We start from the raw sequence: 19,668 nt of genomic DNA, 5'->3' as shown, positions 1-19,668 counted from the left end.
TGTATAAACTGGACATGCAGGACCCACATAAAAGTGACTGCTGATTCAAGACAGACATTGCTACACAGAGTTCCTGCTTCATGGAAGAGTCTGCCAGACAGTCTACAGGACACAGAGAAAAGTGACTGACAAACTGTCAATACAAGAAGACAGTTTAAAGTTTCCTGCTTTGCTGAAGAGTCTGCTAGACACACTATGACCTATGGGCTGAAGATGGAACATTACAGAAGAACTTCAGGTGACTGACAAGGCAAGATGTCTCTGTCATTTCTAGAGTTTATATATTATCCTTCTGTGGTCTTTGAAGGAGTTGAAGACAGATAGTTATGGTTATAGTTTTCCTTAGTTAGGATTAAAGATAAGTTACATAGACTTTAGACACACAAAGATAGGATAGATGATGGAATATTTTCTTAAATCTTGCTAAATGTTAGTGGACTAAATATTGTTAACTGTGATTCTTATTTGATAACTGTTGCGTTATATATTTGCTATGTTAAAGTTAAAACCCTTCTTTTTATTTAGACAGAAAAGAGGAGATGATGGGAGATGTCATTATGTATATATGTTTCTCATACTGGTTAATGAATAAAGCACTGTTGGCCAATAGGAAAGGAAGGTAGGAGGGACTAGGAGAGAAGGAGGAAAGAGGAAGGAGGAAGGAGGAGTCAGCATGGAAAGTCTGGAGAAAGCAGAATGCCGGCCGGCTCCCCGGTAAGAGAAGACCACGTGAAAATACATAGATCAGCAGAAATGGGTTAATACTTAAGACAGAGCTAGCCAATAAGAAACAAGTACCTGGCCAACAGCATAATATCAAATACAGAGTCTCTGTGCATTATTTGGGGCTGGTGCGGCAGCTGGACAAGACCAGGTGGTGGGCGGAAAAACCTTACGCCTTACAGATGGGGGTGGGATGGGCAGATCAGTGGGGGACATGGGAAGATGGGAGGGAGAGGGAACTAGGATTGGTATATAAAATAAGATTATATTAATTTAAATAAAAATTCATTTTTAAAAAATGGGGCTTCCCTTTGGCACAGAATTCAGAGGTTTGTTGCTGCTGTTGCTGTTGTTTTAATCTGTGGTATTTCATATCATAGAATATTGCTCTTGGGAATTTGTCCAAATAAAACAATGACTTTGGCATCACTCTACAATGTGCATTTATTTCCTACAAGGTGTTCACTGGTTCTCACCGACAGAGCATGTGTTTAACCATGGTTATTTCAATTCCTATTTGGCAATCAACAAAATATCTTTCTTTAAAAAAAAAAAAAACTTGGAGGCCTTCGATGGACGGAGGTGGGGCACCTTTAATCCCAGCACTCAGGAGACAGAGGCATGTGGGTCTCTAAATTCAAAGCAGCCTGCTCTACAGAGACAAGGACAGCTAGGGCTACACAGAGAAACCCTGTCTCAAAAAAAAAAAAAAAAAAAAAAAAAGACTGAGAGTGAAGGGAAAAGTCTACCAAACATGTTTAAAATATCTTATTGAAGCATGGTATACAGAAAAAAAAAACTTAAGACTATGAACTAACAACCTCAGAAAAGCAGCATTTCCACCCTGAAGATTCTGCAAGGCTGACTGACCATCAGCTTGTGATTATGGAGAGAGTGGAATACTGCTGACAGAATCAAACTAACCTGGGCTAGCTTTAGTCCTTAAACTGGCATCCACTGCCCACTGCTGCATTTGCTGTAACATCTTTTAACTAGCAGGCAAAACCTTTGAAATGTATTTTTAGGGGGCCAGAGAGATGGCTCAGTGGCTAAGAACAAGCCCTGCTCTTGCAGAGGACCCACGCTGGGTGACCCACACCAGCCTGCAACAAGTTCCAGAGGATCTGCCTCTGGCCTCTGTGGACATCTGCACTCACATACACAACACACAACTAAAAATAGAAGAGACTCACACATTAGGGACACTAGCGTTCACCAATCTAAAAGCTACCAATGTCAGGCAGCAGCTGACAGCTGCAGGAGAGCTGTTCCCACTCCTCAGTGATGTGCATACCTGCCTGCTGCCTGCTGCCTGCCTGCCTGCTGCCTGCCTGCCTGCAGATGAGCAAAAGACAATGCTGTGTATGCATAAAAATATCATTATGAAAACAATTGTCTTATGTTAACTAAAAAGTTAATGAAAATTCCAAGTTCTGTTTATCTGGATGCTTGTTCTGATACTTTTTTTATTTCTACTCTGTTGATGCTGAAGAGGGGATCCTGGGCCTTGCACACAATCTAACACTAAGCTATACCTGCAGCCCCTAGATTAGCCCCAGTTAGCACAACACTAACTAAATGCCAATACACTTAATTGACAAACTGGGTTTCAACCTTTTGTCAAAATGCAGAGGTCCTACACTGGCCAAAGCATAAAATAAATAAATCAACTTTTTAAAAAGTTTAAAGACACACCCTACCTGACTTTAAAAATACTTACAGTTAAATAGTCTGAAAGCAAGTTGGTGTCGCCAAAAGACAGACCCCCCCCCAAATCAGTGAAGCAGAAGGAGTCAAGAAACACAGATGACTGACACTTGTGAGAGGGGTAAGGCAATTCAGTGGGGGAGGACAAGATTCTGATAAGTGGGGCCAAAACAGATAATAATAAAAATATACAAAAATTAAATTAAAATTGGGCAAAGACTAAGTGTAAAATTCAAAACTAAAATTTGTAGAAGCATGGGGCAAAATGTGAAGTCAAACAAAGGATTCTTAAGAAAACAAAAATCATAAAAGAAAGGCTTAATAAGTTGGACTTTATAGAGCTGGAGAAATGCAGCCTTTGCAGAGGACCTGAGTCTGTTCCCAGCATCCTCAGTGGGTGGCTCATAACCACCTACAATTCCAGCTCCAGGGGGCCTGATACCCTATTCTAGCCCCCAGGGGAAATCACACTGATGTGCATACACCACACACACACACACACACACACACACACAGTTAAAAACAATCTTTTTAAAAAACAAAATTAACATCAAAATTAAAACTTTCTAAAGACTGTTAAATGCACTAAGCGAAGACAGAGTTCAAGAAAATACTCACAATATGAGCATGTGACAAAGGAGCTATTAATAACAATGTGGACAGCCTACTTTCAATTCTCCAAATGGACTTTACAAAAAACAAGACAGTATGGCCAGTAAACAAACAAAAGGCTGCTTAGTGTCTTTGACACAGGCATGTTTAAAGCCACATAGTTTGAGAAAACATGATCATACTCTTGCTAGAAACTACTCAATGGATGCTGAGGATGGATGGCCAGGGGCAGGTGAGAATATATCATCTAGGACTGAGTACATGTGGTTAAATACATACTGATTTCACTTAAAAAAAAAAAAAAACTCATTTTCTTAACACTCTCCACTGTAGCTTTTCTTCCAATTTACAAAAGATAAAACTTCAGAAAATCAAGACTTTTCTTGAGTCTTTTAGGAAATATGGAACAAGGTAAAAGTGAAATAAATTAGCTTTAGGTTTACTGTCAAAGCCCAGCTAAAGCTAATCAGAAAGGGGTATGTGGGGGCGGGGATAACATACCATTTCCAAAAACAGCAGCTCTTCTCTTTCTTTCTCTTGATCCAACAAATCTTTCTCATAATTTTTTTTCTGAAACTGTTTAAAATTTAAAATGGCAATGTCAATCATTAGTCACAACTTCTTGCTGACTGTAAATACCTCTTTTACTATAAGGCAGAGTAGAGTGTACTTACCACATCCATAGACATTTCCATTCTGTCCAACTCTAATACTGTCTACAAGGAAAGTTTTTAGAAATTAGTTGATTCACCAGTAATGAAACACAATCACCCAAGTATTTCTCAAAGAAACTCCTTCCCCAGGGGTATCCAAAGAGAACAGTTTACACTATGATATTAAGCTAATCTTTCACCACCAATTAACATTCAAAAACTGTGTTCCAAAGTCACACCCATTCATAATCTTTTTATTGATCTTATAAGTGTCAGTTGCATATTAAGTCAGTTTTTGAAAGCTGAAACATTTTAAGGTTTGACCTCACTAATCCAAATTTTTTACTATCTTAGTTTCCCAACATTTCCAAACAATCCACATAACAGATCCTTATACTAGAGCAAAATCATATGGCATAAAGTTAGAGTGTTTGGGAAAAGATGTGCTTGGGTGATGGTAGATCCCCACGATGCTGACCCCACCACTTACAAACATGTTCTCAAGCAGCCAGTGTCTCTAGCTCTAGCTCCTTTAAAAAGTCAAACAGACCACTGAATTCATTCTGAGGGGGTCTTCCCACACTCTTCTAGAAAACATGACTTCTGGAATTTTACTGCCATGGGAACACTTACAAGTAAAATCTAGTGAATGAGGAATTGGTCATCATTTGAGCGAGGCTCACAAACACCTCGAAGATGCTCAGCTTTCCTACAAGGAGCTCATACCGCTAGTAACAAAAATGATTACCCCTCAGAAATGCCCTTCAAAGGACCTGGGATACCCAGCAGTAGCTAAGACACCTGCCATTTATTAATTCTTACCACACGTGCAGATTGTTATCCTGTCAAGCTAAGAAGGGAAGCTAAAGTTAACACTGCCATACCGCAAGACACAGGTTTCCTAAGCAGGAGGGACACTTACCTTTTTCACAATAGCCAGGACATCTTTGTCTTTTTCTTGACACAGGAGTTTTCTCACACACATCTCTAACTGCTGAAGGAGATGCATGTCTGCAGGGATCTTCAGAGCTGATTTCACTTTGGGCAGCATGTAGCAAAGTTTCATTCTGTATTTAGAGTGAGCTTAATAATAACTAACAGTAACAGGAATGTGACACTGAAAAAGTTCAAGCTTTAGAAAACCCCAGAATTCAACTGTCTGTACAGCAAATATGTGTGCAGTGGCTACTATTTTTAAGACATTCACTATTCTGGGTACCAAGACACAAAATTGAATCAAACCAACAAAATCCTCTTCAGTGCCTTGCATTCTAGTTTGGAGCATGGAAAACAGAATGCATATAAAGAAAATGTCTGCCAGAAAGTGATGAGTCAGTCTAGAGAAGTTAGTAATGTTTTCACTGAAAATAAGGAATTTAAGGAAAGACCTAGAAAATCAGGGAGCAAGCCAGTCAAGTGTCTGGAAAAGCATTGTGGCCAATAGGGAAGACTTGCCTAGTGATAGTCTGACTCAGCAAACTAGTTTTGAGGCATAACATAGCAAAGATGAGCTACGTAGGAGACCTGAGTGGTGACAAGGGGCCAGCTCATGTTGTCAGTCGCTGTTGAGAGCCTGGCCTCTAATGCAATGGGAAGCACTGGAGGGTGTGAGCAGAGGCGTAAAGTGATTTAATTAACTTTCCTAATCATCATCTGTGTTTTGGGACTAGACGGTAAGTGGTTAAGGAGGGGAGGAAGCAATGGAAACAGCTTGTGGTACTTTGGGCCAGAAGGAGCAGCAGAGGTGCCCAGAGAAGCCTGCTCTCTGCATGCCTTTTGTGAGCAGCAGAGTGGCCTCGGGAATGCAGATGGGATGATAGAGAAAAGGGGGTTTAGGTTTAGGCCTGAGCAGTGGAAAGATGAGCCAGTTGCCTAGTGAGATGCAGAACCCTGCAGAAGGAAGAGATGTAGACAACACAGATCCAATGAATGCCGACAGATTGAGTCTGGGATGCCCATTAGATATTCTATGGGAATTATAAAACTGCAGCTACCTCTGAAAGCCTGGTGTTCATGTGGATGTCCTTGCAAGCGATGAGTCAGGAATGCATGAAAATGATAGTTTAGGCATGGGAATGGAGAGGGCGCATGTGAGAGAAAAATAGAAATGGGAAACATGCTAAGGCACTACCTCTGTCTAGATCAGCTGAGAAAAGAAGCAACAAGGAGGCTATGGAGATCTAAGAGACCGAAGAAAGCCTTCCCAGAAGGTTGCCAATGAGATGTTCTGCTTTGTTAAGCTCCAACTCTCCCTCTATTCAAGCTAGGTCTGGGGAGAGATACTAGGCCGTTGTCTATCTTAAAGCTGCTGGATTCATTCATTCATCATGTGTTCTCCATGTTAATGCTCTGTATTTCTTTGGCAAATCTTGAGGCAGCTAAGTCTCATTTATTACAGGGATTTCCAGGATGAAGTCTCGGCAGATGTTTAGCCAAGAGCTTCTTTTACACAGTAGCCATCGCTTCTGTGCATCTGAAAGGTGAAAACGCCTCTCTGGGATTCTCAACACTGTGCACCAATGGTCTGCATCTCGATCATTGCTCAGCACAGATACTGGGGACACTGTAACTAAGAACCCTCAAATCCCCTTTGGAGAAATTACTTCAACTCTGGCCACTGAGGAGAAGGCTCCTCTGAATACCAATAGGATTTTCCCAGCCTTGATGGTGTCTAAACTCTGTAAATCAAATGTTAAAACATTCATGTAGAAGAACACACAAAACATAATTCACTCTTTATTACCCAAAGTATATCTAGAAGACATTTTGATTCATGAACCCAAAAGATTATAAAGTTCTCGAAAATAAGGACTACAGCTTTTAGTAAAAAATACTTTTTAAGGATCTTATCATATTAATAATAATTACTCAGCCAGTCTGTCAGGCTGGCTTTGACTTGTGCTGGCTCAACTCAGTAAGACAAAAGATCTGAGATGTCAATTGAGAGACTGACATTTTTATCCCAAGACTATTACTAATCGGACTATGAAGCCAACTGAGATGTCTAGCAACAGACACTGCTAAAGAAAAGGTGAACATGGTTCTCACAAAGAGTGGGACAGCGCGACAACACAAATGGAGCAGGACGGGGTCACACACAGTGAGATAAGCTGCCACAAAGAGATGGGCGCTCTATGTTCCTCCTTAGAAGAGGAAGCTGGAAAGCTGAACAGCAGAATGGTGGTCATGAGTAAGTAGAAGGGTGGAAGGAAGGAAGGTTGGAAGGAGGTAGGCAAAGGGTGCCAAAATTCAGTTAATATACAAGGAATATCTTGTAGCCTGTGCAATAGGTAAGTACAGTTCACAGCAACTCATTATATATTTTATAAATAACTAGAAGACCAGTCTGGAGGCTCTGGGTACATAGAAATGACAAATATTTAAGGAAATGAAAATGCTAACTATACTGGTTTTATTGCTACATCTAATATTCATATATTAAATTATCATGCTGTATCCCATAAATGTGTGATCATTAAGTCAACATTCAAAAACAACTACTAAGACTCTAAAAGCAAGCATCAATTTCTCACTTAACCAAGAAAAAGGAGTTTGCAAACATTTACAACAAAGGACATATGAGAAATGCAACATTTTCCAAACCTTGCAGAGCAATACGTACCTCACATTTGCTACTGGGTCATGGGTTAGTTCAATAACAGGTAGAAAGAAATATTTGCAGAAAAATGATTTGGAAAATATCTCTATGATAAATTCACAGGTATCCAAAAACCGAAGTCTATTCCAATAACTCTTTCCTTGGCCCAACTCTACAAACAACAAAAATACCATAATGTAGTGATATATTGTTTATGATCTAATAAAGCCACTGAAGATCAAAATGCAAAGCTGGCCACAACAATAGAAGCTGGGAAGTGGTGGCACACTCCTTTAATACCAGGACTCAGGAGACAGAGGAAGATGGCTCTCTGTGAGTTCAAGGCCATCCAGGGCTACATGAGAGTGAATCATTCTAAAAGAGAAACAGAGCTCATGCCCTTAATACCTTCCATCCCTTGAGAGGTATATAAGATAGGAGCAGCATCTCATATTCTCCATCCTCACTGAGGACAGGAAGGCAATTAGTCTCCAGCCTGGGAAATTAGTCTCCAGCCACATTGAGGACTGGTTCCCTACCCCAGCCTTGGTAGAAGTGAGAGCTCTCGGGTGGCTTGGTTGCTTTGTTTTTCTGACCTTCAGCCTAAAACCTGATATATGTCTCTGGGTTTTATTATCCATGTTATGCCATAACCCAATTTTCCCTACATGAAATTATATATTACAAACCTAAACACCAAAAAGTTATGCAAAGTTTCACTCTACCTGCAATTTACTTAAGAAATACAAGAGAAAAATAGTCATTACATACTCTAGGTTTGTAGACTATAATATTTACACATCAAAAATTAGGAAAGGGTTTTATTAACACAATAAACTTGAGTAAGCACTGGTGGATTATGAAGACTGGATGACTAGAGAGAGTTACTATGTTTGACCATTGCCTATAGGCTGAGTTACCCTGTAGACAGTATTTATTGAAACCTGGAAAGCCATCTGAGTGGATGCACACATTTAAACCAACTCAAAGGCAGTCTTCAAACCCTCTAAGTCTTTTCAAACTAAATTAATTATTTGTTGTTGTTGTTGTTGTTTCCTTAAAAGTGTCTGATGTAGATAAAGTCATATGTAAACACAATTACTGAAAGAAAGTACTTTAGGTCATATTTAAAGTATAATCTAATTTTTACATAAATGTGCAAAGGTAAAGTTCTTAATACTTAAAACCAAATAGAAGCTTTTAAAATCAGACTTATTTTAAATTTAAGTTCCTACAACTGCTAAATGAAAACAGACTGAGCATAATTATTCTTACATAGAATTTTACAAAAGTACGTTTTTTCTCCTGAAAAGTGGTGGTTCATGATTAGTATGGTGAATCTAATAGTCAGGAAATCCTCTTCCTTGTCTGTGTTAGATAACAGTTTCACTAAAAATATTTAAGCATAATTATAGTCAAAGCAAGTGTTTGATGACTAATAAACCCACTAAAAATATATGTACGTATTTGCCACTAAAATTAATGATTTTGCCATGATTTTTAGCCCTTAACAAATTACAATAAATTTGTATGTGTTAATCTAGTTTCTAAATACAGTCAAATAACCACAGCTCACTAAATTCACACTAATATTTGCCATCAACAGCATTCAAGAAAGAATTGTAAGCTCACATTTTGTTCATTCAATTAATAATAAAAACAGCATTATAAAATAAATTACTATATTTAAAAAATGTTCTGTTCGTGCTTTAGTCCCAAATGTTATTTCATTAAGGTAGAAATTAGCCTTTCAACATAATTTATGTATTTAAATTTCTCAAGTGCAGTGAATTCACAAAAGAAAGATCTGAATAAATACTATTTTCCTCTATGAAAATTTTGATTGTGACATAAAGATTTCCAAAATAAACATAAATTAACCTACCTACAGAATTCAACAAAAAGCACACCCCAAATATTTACCACAAGCAGCCTATTTATCTTAAAAAAATGATATAAAATACATTGTAGATTTAATTAAGGTCAACTACTTCAGTAACTTTTTTCCAAAATTACTACTTACGTTCAATTAATTTTTGAATGACTTCGTGCCTCTGCTCTTGTTTACGATTATAGCGTAGAAAAATGCATAGAGTTCGTGCAGCTGCTCTTTGGACGGGTAAGACATTCTTAAAGAAACAGAATAGGAGAGACAATTTCACTAAGCTATGTTCTCAAAAATTAGTCCCCACCAAATCAATTAGTTATTGGCTAAATGTGTTTGCCACTTTTCAAACCCTGAGTTCACACCCTTCTGGAGAGATCTCTGTTACCTATGTTAATGTCACTCAGGAAAATAAGTCCTATCCCAAGCTAATTCAGTTTTAGTCATATCCGAATCATCCATGTTTAACTACCATTTCCTGCCACCTCATCTTAAATGACACATTCCTCAGCCACCCATTCTTTTGGGTAGCAGAATATTAACTATTTATATTCAACAAATATATTTAGGGAAATACCACGTGCCATCACCAAAACTGTGCCACTTCTAAAGCAGAAATTTAAAGATCCCATGTTCAGGTACATTGTTGAAGAATTTGAAGGTTGGTATCATATCTAAGGCTGGAGACTAAATATCTCTTCAGGGCTGAGAAATCTCAATTTCCTATTCCTATTTGTCAGTATGGAGGTAAAGGTTCCAGAACTCTACAAAAGGTATTAACATTGGAGAGTGTCACCAAAAAGAGCAATGTTACCAGCTGATGGGTAACATTACCAGTATTCCAAAGTCTCTGTCCTTCAGATTCCCAATACACCACTATATGGAACCTCGATTCTGAATGAATTCAACCAGTTACCTGGAAAAGTCTCTGAACCAGGTATACTGTGTCAATCATAAATTCATGTTTACCATCCCGATCTACTTGTCAATATTACAATATTCCACCCAGGTTGCTACAGTGGGAATCTCTGACATGCAGTGGACTAAAGTTGTATGGACACAGTGGTGCTGGCTGTGCCTTCTTCCACCTACACAAGTGTCCTTTCTACTAAGCACTATGCTATGTGACAGACACTGTTACTGTTGGATACAAAGGGACAGTGTCTACCATGAAAATTTAATAACTGTGTATAAGCAGAAATACAATAGAGTTTAAATAAATTTAATACAGGTTTAATATGATAAAATTCATGTGGTTTAATATGATAAAATTTCAAATGCATATATACAAGATATATGAAAATATGCTCAGTTTATACCTCATATAATATGTCTTATAATGCAAGGCAAGTATTCATTTGGGGCAGAAATCAATGTTAAGGGCCTCAGAACAGCTTCCATGAGTTTTCCTCTGATTTTTACACATGTGTTGTGTTACCTGTGTGCCCTCATACATGCAGACATGCACATATAGTAAACAAATAAATGCAAAAAGTGAACACACAGTTATTCTTGCCAAATCACTTTTTAAGATTATTATATCTACAGCACAACCTTAAATTCCTCAGACTTCCATTGTTATGTGTGATGAACTTGTTGAGTGGTGAGTAATATACCATGTGTCTTTTTAAGTTGAAAACAACACCAATAATATTATTCTCCTTTCCAAATCTTTGAAACTGAACCTGATTTTGAATTTTGGAGATGACTCTTAAATTCCTCATTTCCATTTTATGAAATGAAAAGTTAAGATATTTCAGTTCAGATTATAAAGTGGAAACATATATAAAGTTTTTGTTTGTTTTTGACCTGTGATGGGAGATGCGATTCTATAAATATGTTTTTCAACTGGTTAATGAATAAAGCACTGTTGGCCAATAGGAAAGCAAGATAGGTGGGACTAGGAGACAAAGAGGAAAGAGGAAGTAGTAAGAAGGAGTCAAGATGGAGAGTCTGGAGAGAACAGAACAGCCATTCCTCCACTCTCAGTAAGACCATGTGGAAATACATAGAAATGGGTTAATACTTAAGACAGAGCTAGCCAATAAGAAACAAGTAACTGGCCAACAGCATAATATCAAATACAGAGTCTCTGTGTGTTAATTGGAGCTGGTGCGGTGGCGGGACAAGACCAGGTGGCGGGAGGAAAAACCTTACTCCTTACAGACCTGCTACAAGAAATTGAACCTATGAGCTTATGTGTGCTATTCAGATACATCTCCAGTAGTTGTAGCTTTTAAAGTTAAAAAAAAAGTTTCTAAACTTTTATTAGGATGACATCGTGCATGCACAGTGGACTGCAGGCTAAACAGTCTTTTCTGGAAGTGTTTTGAAAGGTGGATAACTTCATAAGGTTTGCATATAGTTGTTTGCAGAGCAAATTGTAACTTCTTTTCCTTGAATAGGCTATCTACACTAATGCATCCAAACTTGCAGTGTGACTGTCCTTAGGCCCTATAAAAGACACAGTATCCACACGATCAGGGACTGCTGGGAGTCTTGGGAGTAAAGGCCTGGCAGGTGTGAGATGCTGGCAGTGTGAATACACTCAGAAGGAAGAGCAAAGCAGAGGTTCTTTTGCAGTTGACAATACTGAGTCCTGTCAACCTTTTTTCTCCAGAAGTACTGGAACAAGTCTGAGGTAAAGGGCAGGAGATAGGTACTCAATAGGTTGAGTACCTGCCTAGCAGGCATGAAGCCCTGAGTTCAATCCCCAACACCACATAAACTAAGTATAGTGCCACACACCTCTAATGCCAGCATTGGGGACATAGAGACAGGAAGATCAATGTCCTTCAGCTATGTAATAAATTTGAGGATAGACTGGGCTCCCTGTGCACTGCTTCTGAGAACAACATGAAAGTGTGAAGTAAATCCATCCATACTCCTCTGGCAGTGGATGAAACGTATGTGTAAGATGAGTCCTGTTCACACCTCCCTACAGCTAATGGTGGAAGAGCAAAGGGAAAATCAGAGAAGCAGGAGTCTTGACTCTCCTCCTCAGAGACCCATGGAGACACTGCTCTTCCAAACCGATAGGAACAGAGGTCCGTGTATTGTGAAAAGGTGAAGAATTTGGTAATGCCAAAATTATGCCAAGTTTAAAACAATCAGGTGAAATTCAGGGCTCACATTTGTCATCATGATGGCGAACATTCTTTGCAAGAAGCGGTAATAAATCTGGTCGCTTGATATGATGTGAGGCAGACAGGCATACTTCTGCAGCAGCTTCTCATGGGTCCTCCACTTCAGAGAGGCTGCAGCTCGCTGCTCAGCAGCTGTGAGTGCGGGAATCAAGTCAGGCAGAGAAGACAACTGCAAATAAGTACAAGGATGGTGGTGACTAAATCCATCAACTGCAGCCTGTAATGAAAACACACAGCAGGGAAGGACTTCAGGGTTTGGAAGCCATCTCAGATGTCACTGGGAGACAGTTATCAGACAGAACCAAAGATATGTGTGTGTGTGTGTGCGTGCGTGTGTGTGTGTGTGTGTGTGTGTGTGTGTGTGTGTGTGTGTGTGTATGTATGAGTAAAATGAAATCACTAAAGCCTGGACTTGTTATTCTTCTTTGTATGTAAGGCAACTATTCTTACATATCTTACATATCACTGTGGGCAACTTGACCTTCTAAATTCCTACCCTGTGTCTCACTAATTATACTTATAATAATAATTAATACTGAAAATATGAATACGAATTCCAAGGACAATAATAAGAATTGTGAGAGACGGAGCCACTACATATAGTGGCTGCAGAGGGCATCTCATGCCGGCAGCTCTCATAGGCATAGGGTTAGCTAAGAGCAGATGCTATTTTATTTAGTTGTGTGTATATTGTTTATAGAGACAGAGAGTTTAATGATTAGAAATCCAGTATTTGAAAAAGGCCTTCCCTTAGAAGTTTTTAAATACTCTACACACTTCATCACGTCACCCACACTGCAGAGGCACAGGAAATAGCCTGCGGGGAAAGGAGTTGGGAACTTGGAAGATTTTGCCCCTGCAGCACTTCACCATCTGGGAAAATAAAGGTGTGTGGAGCCTGTGGCTTTTTGACCTTCGAATTCCTTAATAACAGGACAAAAATTGAGAGCTTAAGATGTTTCAAATTAATTGTCAGTACAGTAATGCTTCCAAAACTGCCTCAGAGCTAGGAATGTAACCTGCCCTTCCTGTCTATAGCTATAGCGTAAGGCTGACATGGACTTGTTTATATACATTTATTTGTATCTTTTAAGTATGTGCATTGTGGGGTGGTAGGGGGTGGAGCTCGTAAAGGCAGAGCCAAAGGAGGCTGTAAGAAGGCATTAGATTCCTTTGGAGACAGGCATTACCTGTGATCATGAGGTACCCAGTAAGGGTGCCCGCGTGGAAGCCAGGCCCTTTACAAGAGCAGTAGAGCTCTTAGCTGCTGAGCCGTCTCTCTAGCCTTGCTGTGTAAGTGTTAATGCCAGCTAGGGATGCACTGACAAATGCACAGAGGGTTGGACACTGAGCAGCATGGGGCCGAGCACTGCTCCAATGCTCCTCACACACTCCTTCACTGTTCCGCACAACCGCCCTGCACAAGATGACAGACTTGTAACTGTCCTGAAAGACAAGATTTACCTTATTTTCATGAGCACTGCTTTCTCCACCAATAGACATGAGTTCCAAGATTTCTGGGAGGTGATTTATAAGAGCATCTAGTACCTTTTAAAGAAATATTGATAATTATCATCTGTCTTCTAAGTTAGTTAACCCCACACTTCAGTTTATATACAGAAATATTTTGACCAAACAACATTAGGGGTATTTCTGTTTAAAAAAAAAAAAATGTAGCATTCACTTGTCTAAACTGGAGAAAGCTAATATCCTCAAAACTGTCACATCAGGTGACAACCTCAAGTATCACATGATGAGCTAAGGTCCCCCAGGCTAATAGTTATTTTGGTAAATAGAATGTGCCACACATAGCATCAGATAGAAGAATATCTTCCATATCTTTCAATATCATCACCAGTCTATGTACAAGGTAAAACACTCTCACAAAACAATGCTGAACCAAAATCCAAAATGTGATGTCATTACAAGTGTGAACAAAACCTCTAGTAGAAAAATGTAACACTTACTAGAAAAAAGTAACAAAATATCAACAGTGATTCAATAAAAGTTTCTCTTTTGTCTATTTGTTGACATTTCCTAAGTTTCCTCAATAAACAATACACACTTCTGTTTTCAAACCAGATGTCTTGGAAGTCCTCATTTGTAAGATGCAGTGACTGATACAGTCTGGCTTAACATAAAACAAGAAATACCAGAGTGGAAACTTATATTACCTCCAATGATTCATCTTGTAATAATGTTATCAGTTCTTTGTGTATTAAATACACTCCAGAATTCAGAAGTTTAGAAACCTAAAATACAACAATAAAATTTCTCAGATTTGAGACTATATAATGTTAAAACACACATTTTTAAACTAGATTCTTGTTAAATATTCCTTCTAAAAAGTTACACCATAAATATATAATTAATTTCTGGTAAATTTAGTTGCATAGATCTGCTTCCTAATATGCTAGTATGTTCGGTCACGGGGCAAGAGAGGCACAGTGGCAAGGGAATGCACAAAGGATAAGATTACCAGCGCTGGAACTTCTGCCTGCACCAGCCCATAATAACCCACCGGCTCCACTAATCTACACTTTGAGTCCTAGAAATTCAAAGGGGTCTTAAAAATACCCGGGGCATTCATTCCCACTAAAGCTTCTCACAAGACAGAAACTGGACTGAAGGCCTTTCATGACAGTGGGGTGTAGTAACTCCCAACAAGGCAAACAGCCTTCCTCAACCCTGTCAGAGACTGTCCTCAATCTGAGAGCAACTGACAGAGTCTCAGCCAGTCTAGATCAATGCTTTTGGGTTTGTTCCTGTAATTAACTCATTGCCCATGAAGATGAGTTCACTCATTTGTACATTACCTCTTAAAGGGTGGGAAAGAACATAGTCTACACTGGAATAAGTCAGTTTTGTTTACAGGGTTTAGGAATGGGAAGATGCCTGAATAAAGACAGTGTTTTAAAAGCTTTGGGTTGTTTTTAAGTTGTTAGAAATATTTTCAAACAGGTGTTTTCTGAAAAATAAGAATAAAGTTACAATGTAGTAAGTATCAAATCTAGCATTAACACTGGATTAGAAAACTACACAGTGGGGAATTTTCATTGTTTAAAGCGCAAAATCAAATAAGCCCTTTGTTTCAAGGAACTGAACATTACTCTTAGCCTACACACATTAGATATGACTGTGAGAATATAAAAACCAGACATCCACAAAATACATAGCACAACCATCTCCAAAGTGACTCCTATTACAGAAATAGATGTGTGTGCATGTTGTTGTTTTGCCTGCTACAAAAATATAACAAAAAGCAAAGATTAAACAAAGGAGATAAGGGAAACTAACATTTGCGTAGATATTCTTAAACTTTACTCCCATGCAGTCTTGAGAAGAATGCATCGTGACCAACCTGAACAAAACACAACCTGCAGGATCCGCTACAAGTACATTCTGCCCTGTCCTCCTCCAAAAGTGAACTTTTGTGGGTCAGTTTACAGATAAGATACAGCTGTGTAACATTGGGATTACTTTAAATAACTGCACATTGCAGTGGAATACTTCTGGAGCTTATACTATGATCTCACCCATGTCAGAAAAGTGTAATTTTTACATTTTTATTTCATTGCCATTCATTTTTACATGTGTCTGGGAATGTGCATTGTGTGTGCATATTCACATATATGTGAGCACATGAAATTGATATTGGGTATCTTTCTTGACCACTCTCCACTTGATAAATCAAAGCCCTCTCACTTAAACCTAGGGCTCCAGATTCAGCTAGTTTAGCTAGTTAGCTTGCTTTGGAGATGCCCTGTCCCTGCCTCCTGAGGGTGTGGATTACAGGCAGGCTGCTATGCCCCCTAGATTTACATGGGATCTGAATTAATCCTCACACTCAGGCAAGCACTTTACTCACTGAGCCATCTCCTTGGCCCCAGAAAAGTGCTATTTTAAAGAAGCAAAGAATATGACTCAGCAGTCCAAAGCATCTTAAACATTTATAATGATGCTATGAATATCCTTCATTCTCTCAGCTAATCTAGTGGCTGACATGGGAAAACAAGCAAGGAAGATGATGAAATAGTCTTACTGGCAATAAGAATTTTTTTAAACTTTTTAATTTTTATTTATTTATTTATTTTTACTATACAATTTACAAGGAAAGATTTCATATCAATTATAAAGAGGCTGTCATGTGACTATTTTGAATTGACAAGATAATAGCTTATATATTGTGATGGTTAATACGGATTGTCAATGTGACGGGTTCTAGACTTACTCTAGCAAACTTCAGCATTTATCTTTGAGGGAATTTTTAGATTGGATTAGCTTAGGTGGGAAGATCCATGCTGTCTTAGTTATTAGCATCAGTTATCAACTTCCTCAACATAGAATCACCTGGGGAGAAGAACCTTACTGGAATTGCCTAGATTTAGACTGGCCTGCGGATATGTCTGTGGAGCACTGTCTTGATTGATAGTGGACATGGGAGGGCCCAGCCCAAACTGTGTAAGAAAGCTAGCCAAGAGAGAGCAAGTCTGTGAAGCAGCATTCCTCCATAGTTTCTGCTTTGAGCTTCTACTTGAGTCTTGCCCTGACTTCCCTCAATGATAGGTTATGATATGGAAATATAATCCAAATAAACCCTTCTCTCCCATGAGTTGCTTTTGGTCATGGTACTTATTAGAGCAACAGAGAAGCAAACTAGGACACACTCTAATTATGGGTAGCACCATCCCATGGCCTGGGATCCTGGACTAAATGAAAATGAGACAGGGAGCTGAGAAGAAGCATCCGTGGCTCTCTGCTTCTGACTGTGGACTAGAGTAGCAGCTGCTTTCTGCTCCTGCCACCATACCTTCCCTCCACGATGGAATGTGCCCCAGACCTGCAAACTGAAGTAAAACATTTCTTCTAAAGTTGCTTCTGTCATGTATTTTGTCACAGCAATAAGACAAGTAACTAACATATGCCTGGCAACTGTTATATACATGTGTTTTTCATTGTCATTTTCTGAGAAACAGGCCCCTAGTTTCAACTTCAAAGATGAAAAGTTAATTGTGTTCATCATAAAAGTTTGTTTTACTTTTGGACATAATTTATGGACAGTTGTATAGCTGAAGCTAAAAGCTATGCTCATAACATTTCATTTATGGTAAAAGCAATAAATGTAAATAATTTGTTACTTAGTTTTCCATTTACCCTAAAACTACTTAAACATAAGAGCAAACTACAAATATGATAAAGCACATAAAATTATAGCTATCATAATGTCTGCCTTAAAGTAAGTATTAAGTTTAAGTATTCAGAAAAATAGGTTAATGAGTAAATGAATATAATGTATTATGTAAATGGATTTTGTAAACATACTTAGAAAGAGAAGAGAATTATGGGAATTCAAAAATAAGATTTAAAACTATAACACAAAAGAGCTATGGAATATCTACCTCATAATAAATCTATAAATACAACATACAGAATATTAAAACAGCATCTAATACACAGACAGAATCAACATGTGTACCATCAAGTTCATTCTTAGACTTACTTCATAAAAGCAAATAGCAATAGTGTATCTGACTGGTACTTCAGGGTCATGACAAAGGCAGAAGAATGTAGAATAGAGTTCCATGTGGAAGTTTTTAGGATCAACAAAAACAATCATGGCCTAGTGGAGGTCGAAGGAGATGAATGGGAAGGAAAGAAAAACATGCATCAATACCTAATATATCATCTCACTGGAACTGAAATCATATCCTATTAAGCAAATTTAATAAAAATGTATATTTGTAAAACACAAATGCATGCACATATTTTTGATTATATACAGAAATATAAATTCCACAGATATTTGATTAACACTTCCTATACATTTAGATAAAGTGCTAAACAGCAGGTGTTGGACATGTAAATATTTTAATGCATTCTACTCAAACATTTTAAAGTCATAATCAACACATCCAGTAAATACAATCAAGTATTTTATTACCGGAAAGTTGTAAGCACAGTTCTTTCGTACTGAAGTATATTTCTTCTCCTGCTCTATGATTTGGGATGGAATCTGGTTTTCATTGTGGCCATTTTCTTGTTGCAAACCCAACGTACAAAGTTTCTTATAAAATTCCAAAAATCTCAAGTGCTGATCTGGAGTGAAAATTCCTAAAACATATGAAAAACCTGTGTTCAATATTTCAATTGCAAACAAAAAAACTTAAAAAAGAAACTCAAAGTACAATAAAAACATGTTTAGAACAAAATATTTAACCAAAATTGTTATAGATGGCTCGTAACAGCAATGAGCAAAAAACTCCTCTGAAGAAAGCTAATGGGTCATACACTTTTCATCTCATGCTCACTTTAATAATATTTTAATTTTAAAAATAAAAACTACAGAAAACAAGAACCATGTCTATATTAGTTACACAGCTTGAAAAACTAAGATATCATCATCAGGATTGTACTTATAATACTGCTGTTAATTTATGGTATATGTTTTAAAACCTCTACGGGGGGGGGGGGGGAAAAGCATGTGTATCTACAGAGAAGGAACCTAAGAACCTAGCCTGGAGGAGGTCAACAGCATGTTCATCAGCTCTCTTAGCACTAAGGATTTGTTGAATATTGTAAAACATTTTTCAATTACCAGATGTCTGCAATCCACATAAAGGATATATTACTATGCTAGATAAGAGACTAATTGTTACATGGTTACAGTAAGCTAAGAATATGCTCAAATAACTCAACTCTTGGGTGTTGGTCTACATTCTAAGCTGAACTATTTAAACGCTATATTTCTTATTTGAAACGTGATTTTTAATCATTATTTATTTAATATTTAATTATTCTTACTACACACCAGCAGGTACTACATACCTGACCTTCCTTCTATTAGCACAGTCCAACTTAAACATACAAAATGCCCAGAAATCCCAAGGGCTATGCTTATTTGACTCTTTCAGATAAGGTTCCATCCATGAAAATGTCATTTTTGAATTACATTACCCTAAGACTTCACACACGAGAATAAGTGCTACATGTAAAGAACTGAATGAAATGAGCATGAGCAAAACAGAATAACAACTAGTCTTACAAGCCCTATGTAACATACCATAGAGTCCGTGACATAGCTTTCCTAAATGAAAAGATAAAGAAATAAGGATTGATTCATCTGCTTTGAAAGATTTTTCACAGAAGGATTTCACTAAGGGAAGTATAGTTTGACTTCTGTCATCTGAAAGACAAAACAAAACAGGATATACTTTAGAGGCAGTTGCTCACATTACTGCATGGAAACTAATACACATATACCCTCCAGAAGAAAAATGTCTATGTTAGGCTAACAATGACAGAAATATCTGATAACGGTGACAGAAAGAGGGCTGGTGACAAGGG

The 19,668-nt window shown here is 38.0% G+C and overlaps 1 protein-coding gene across 1 annotated transcript in view; it reads right to left on the bottom strand.

Moving 5' to 3' along the window:
* Ppp4r4 (protein phosphatase 4 regulatory subunit 4) overlaps window positions 1-19,668 on the bottom strand; it is an 85,328-nt gene that overhangs the window by 7,392 nt on the left and 58,268 nt on the right. Inside the window, exons 9-19 of the mRNA XM_051196536.1 lie at window positions 19,385-19,507; window positions 18,266-18,435; window positions 17,825-17,944; window positions 14,499-14,576; window positions 13,789-13,872; window positions 12,311-12,493; window positions 9,317-9,422; window positions 7,318-7,465; window positions 4,618-4,762; window positions 3,717-3,758; window positions 3,544-3,618 (exon numbers count right to left, since the gene is read on the bottom strand). Of these exons, the coding sequence (XP_051052493.1) occupies window positions 3,544-3,618; window positions 3,717-3,758; window positions 4,618-4,762; window positions 7,318-7,465; window positions 9,317-9,422; window positions 12,311-12,493; window positions 13,789-13,872; window positions 14,499-14,576; window positions 17,825-17,944; window positions 18,266-18,435; window positions 19,385-19,507 (1,274 nt within the window). The remainder of the gene's footprint in view (window positions 1-3,543; window positions 3,619-3,716; window positions 3,759-4,617; window positions 4,763-7,317; window positions 7,466-9,316; window positions 9,423-12,310; window positions 12,494-13,788; window positions 13,873-14,498; window positions 14,577-17,824; window positions 17,945-18,265; window positions 18,436-19,384; window positions 19,508-19,668) is intronic.

The sequence above is a fragment of the Phodopus roborovskii genome, unplaced genomic scaffold, assembly GCF_943737965.1.
Source record: "Phodopus roborovskii unplaced genomic scaffold, PHOROB, whole genome shotgun sequence".
Lineage (NCBI taxonomy): Eukaryota > Metazoa > Chordata > Mammalia > Rodentia > Cricetidae > Phodopus > Phodopus roborovskii.
The sequence above is the reverse complement of the archived record's forward strand: the minus strand, read 5'-3'. Positions and strand labels throughout refer to the sequence as shown.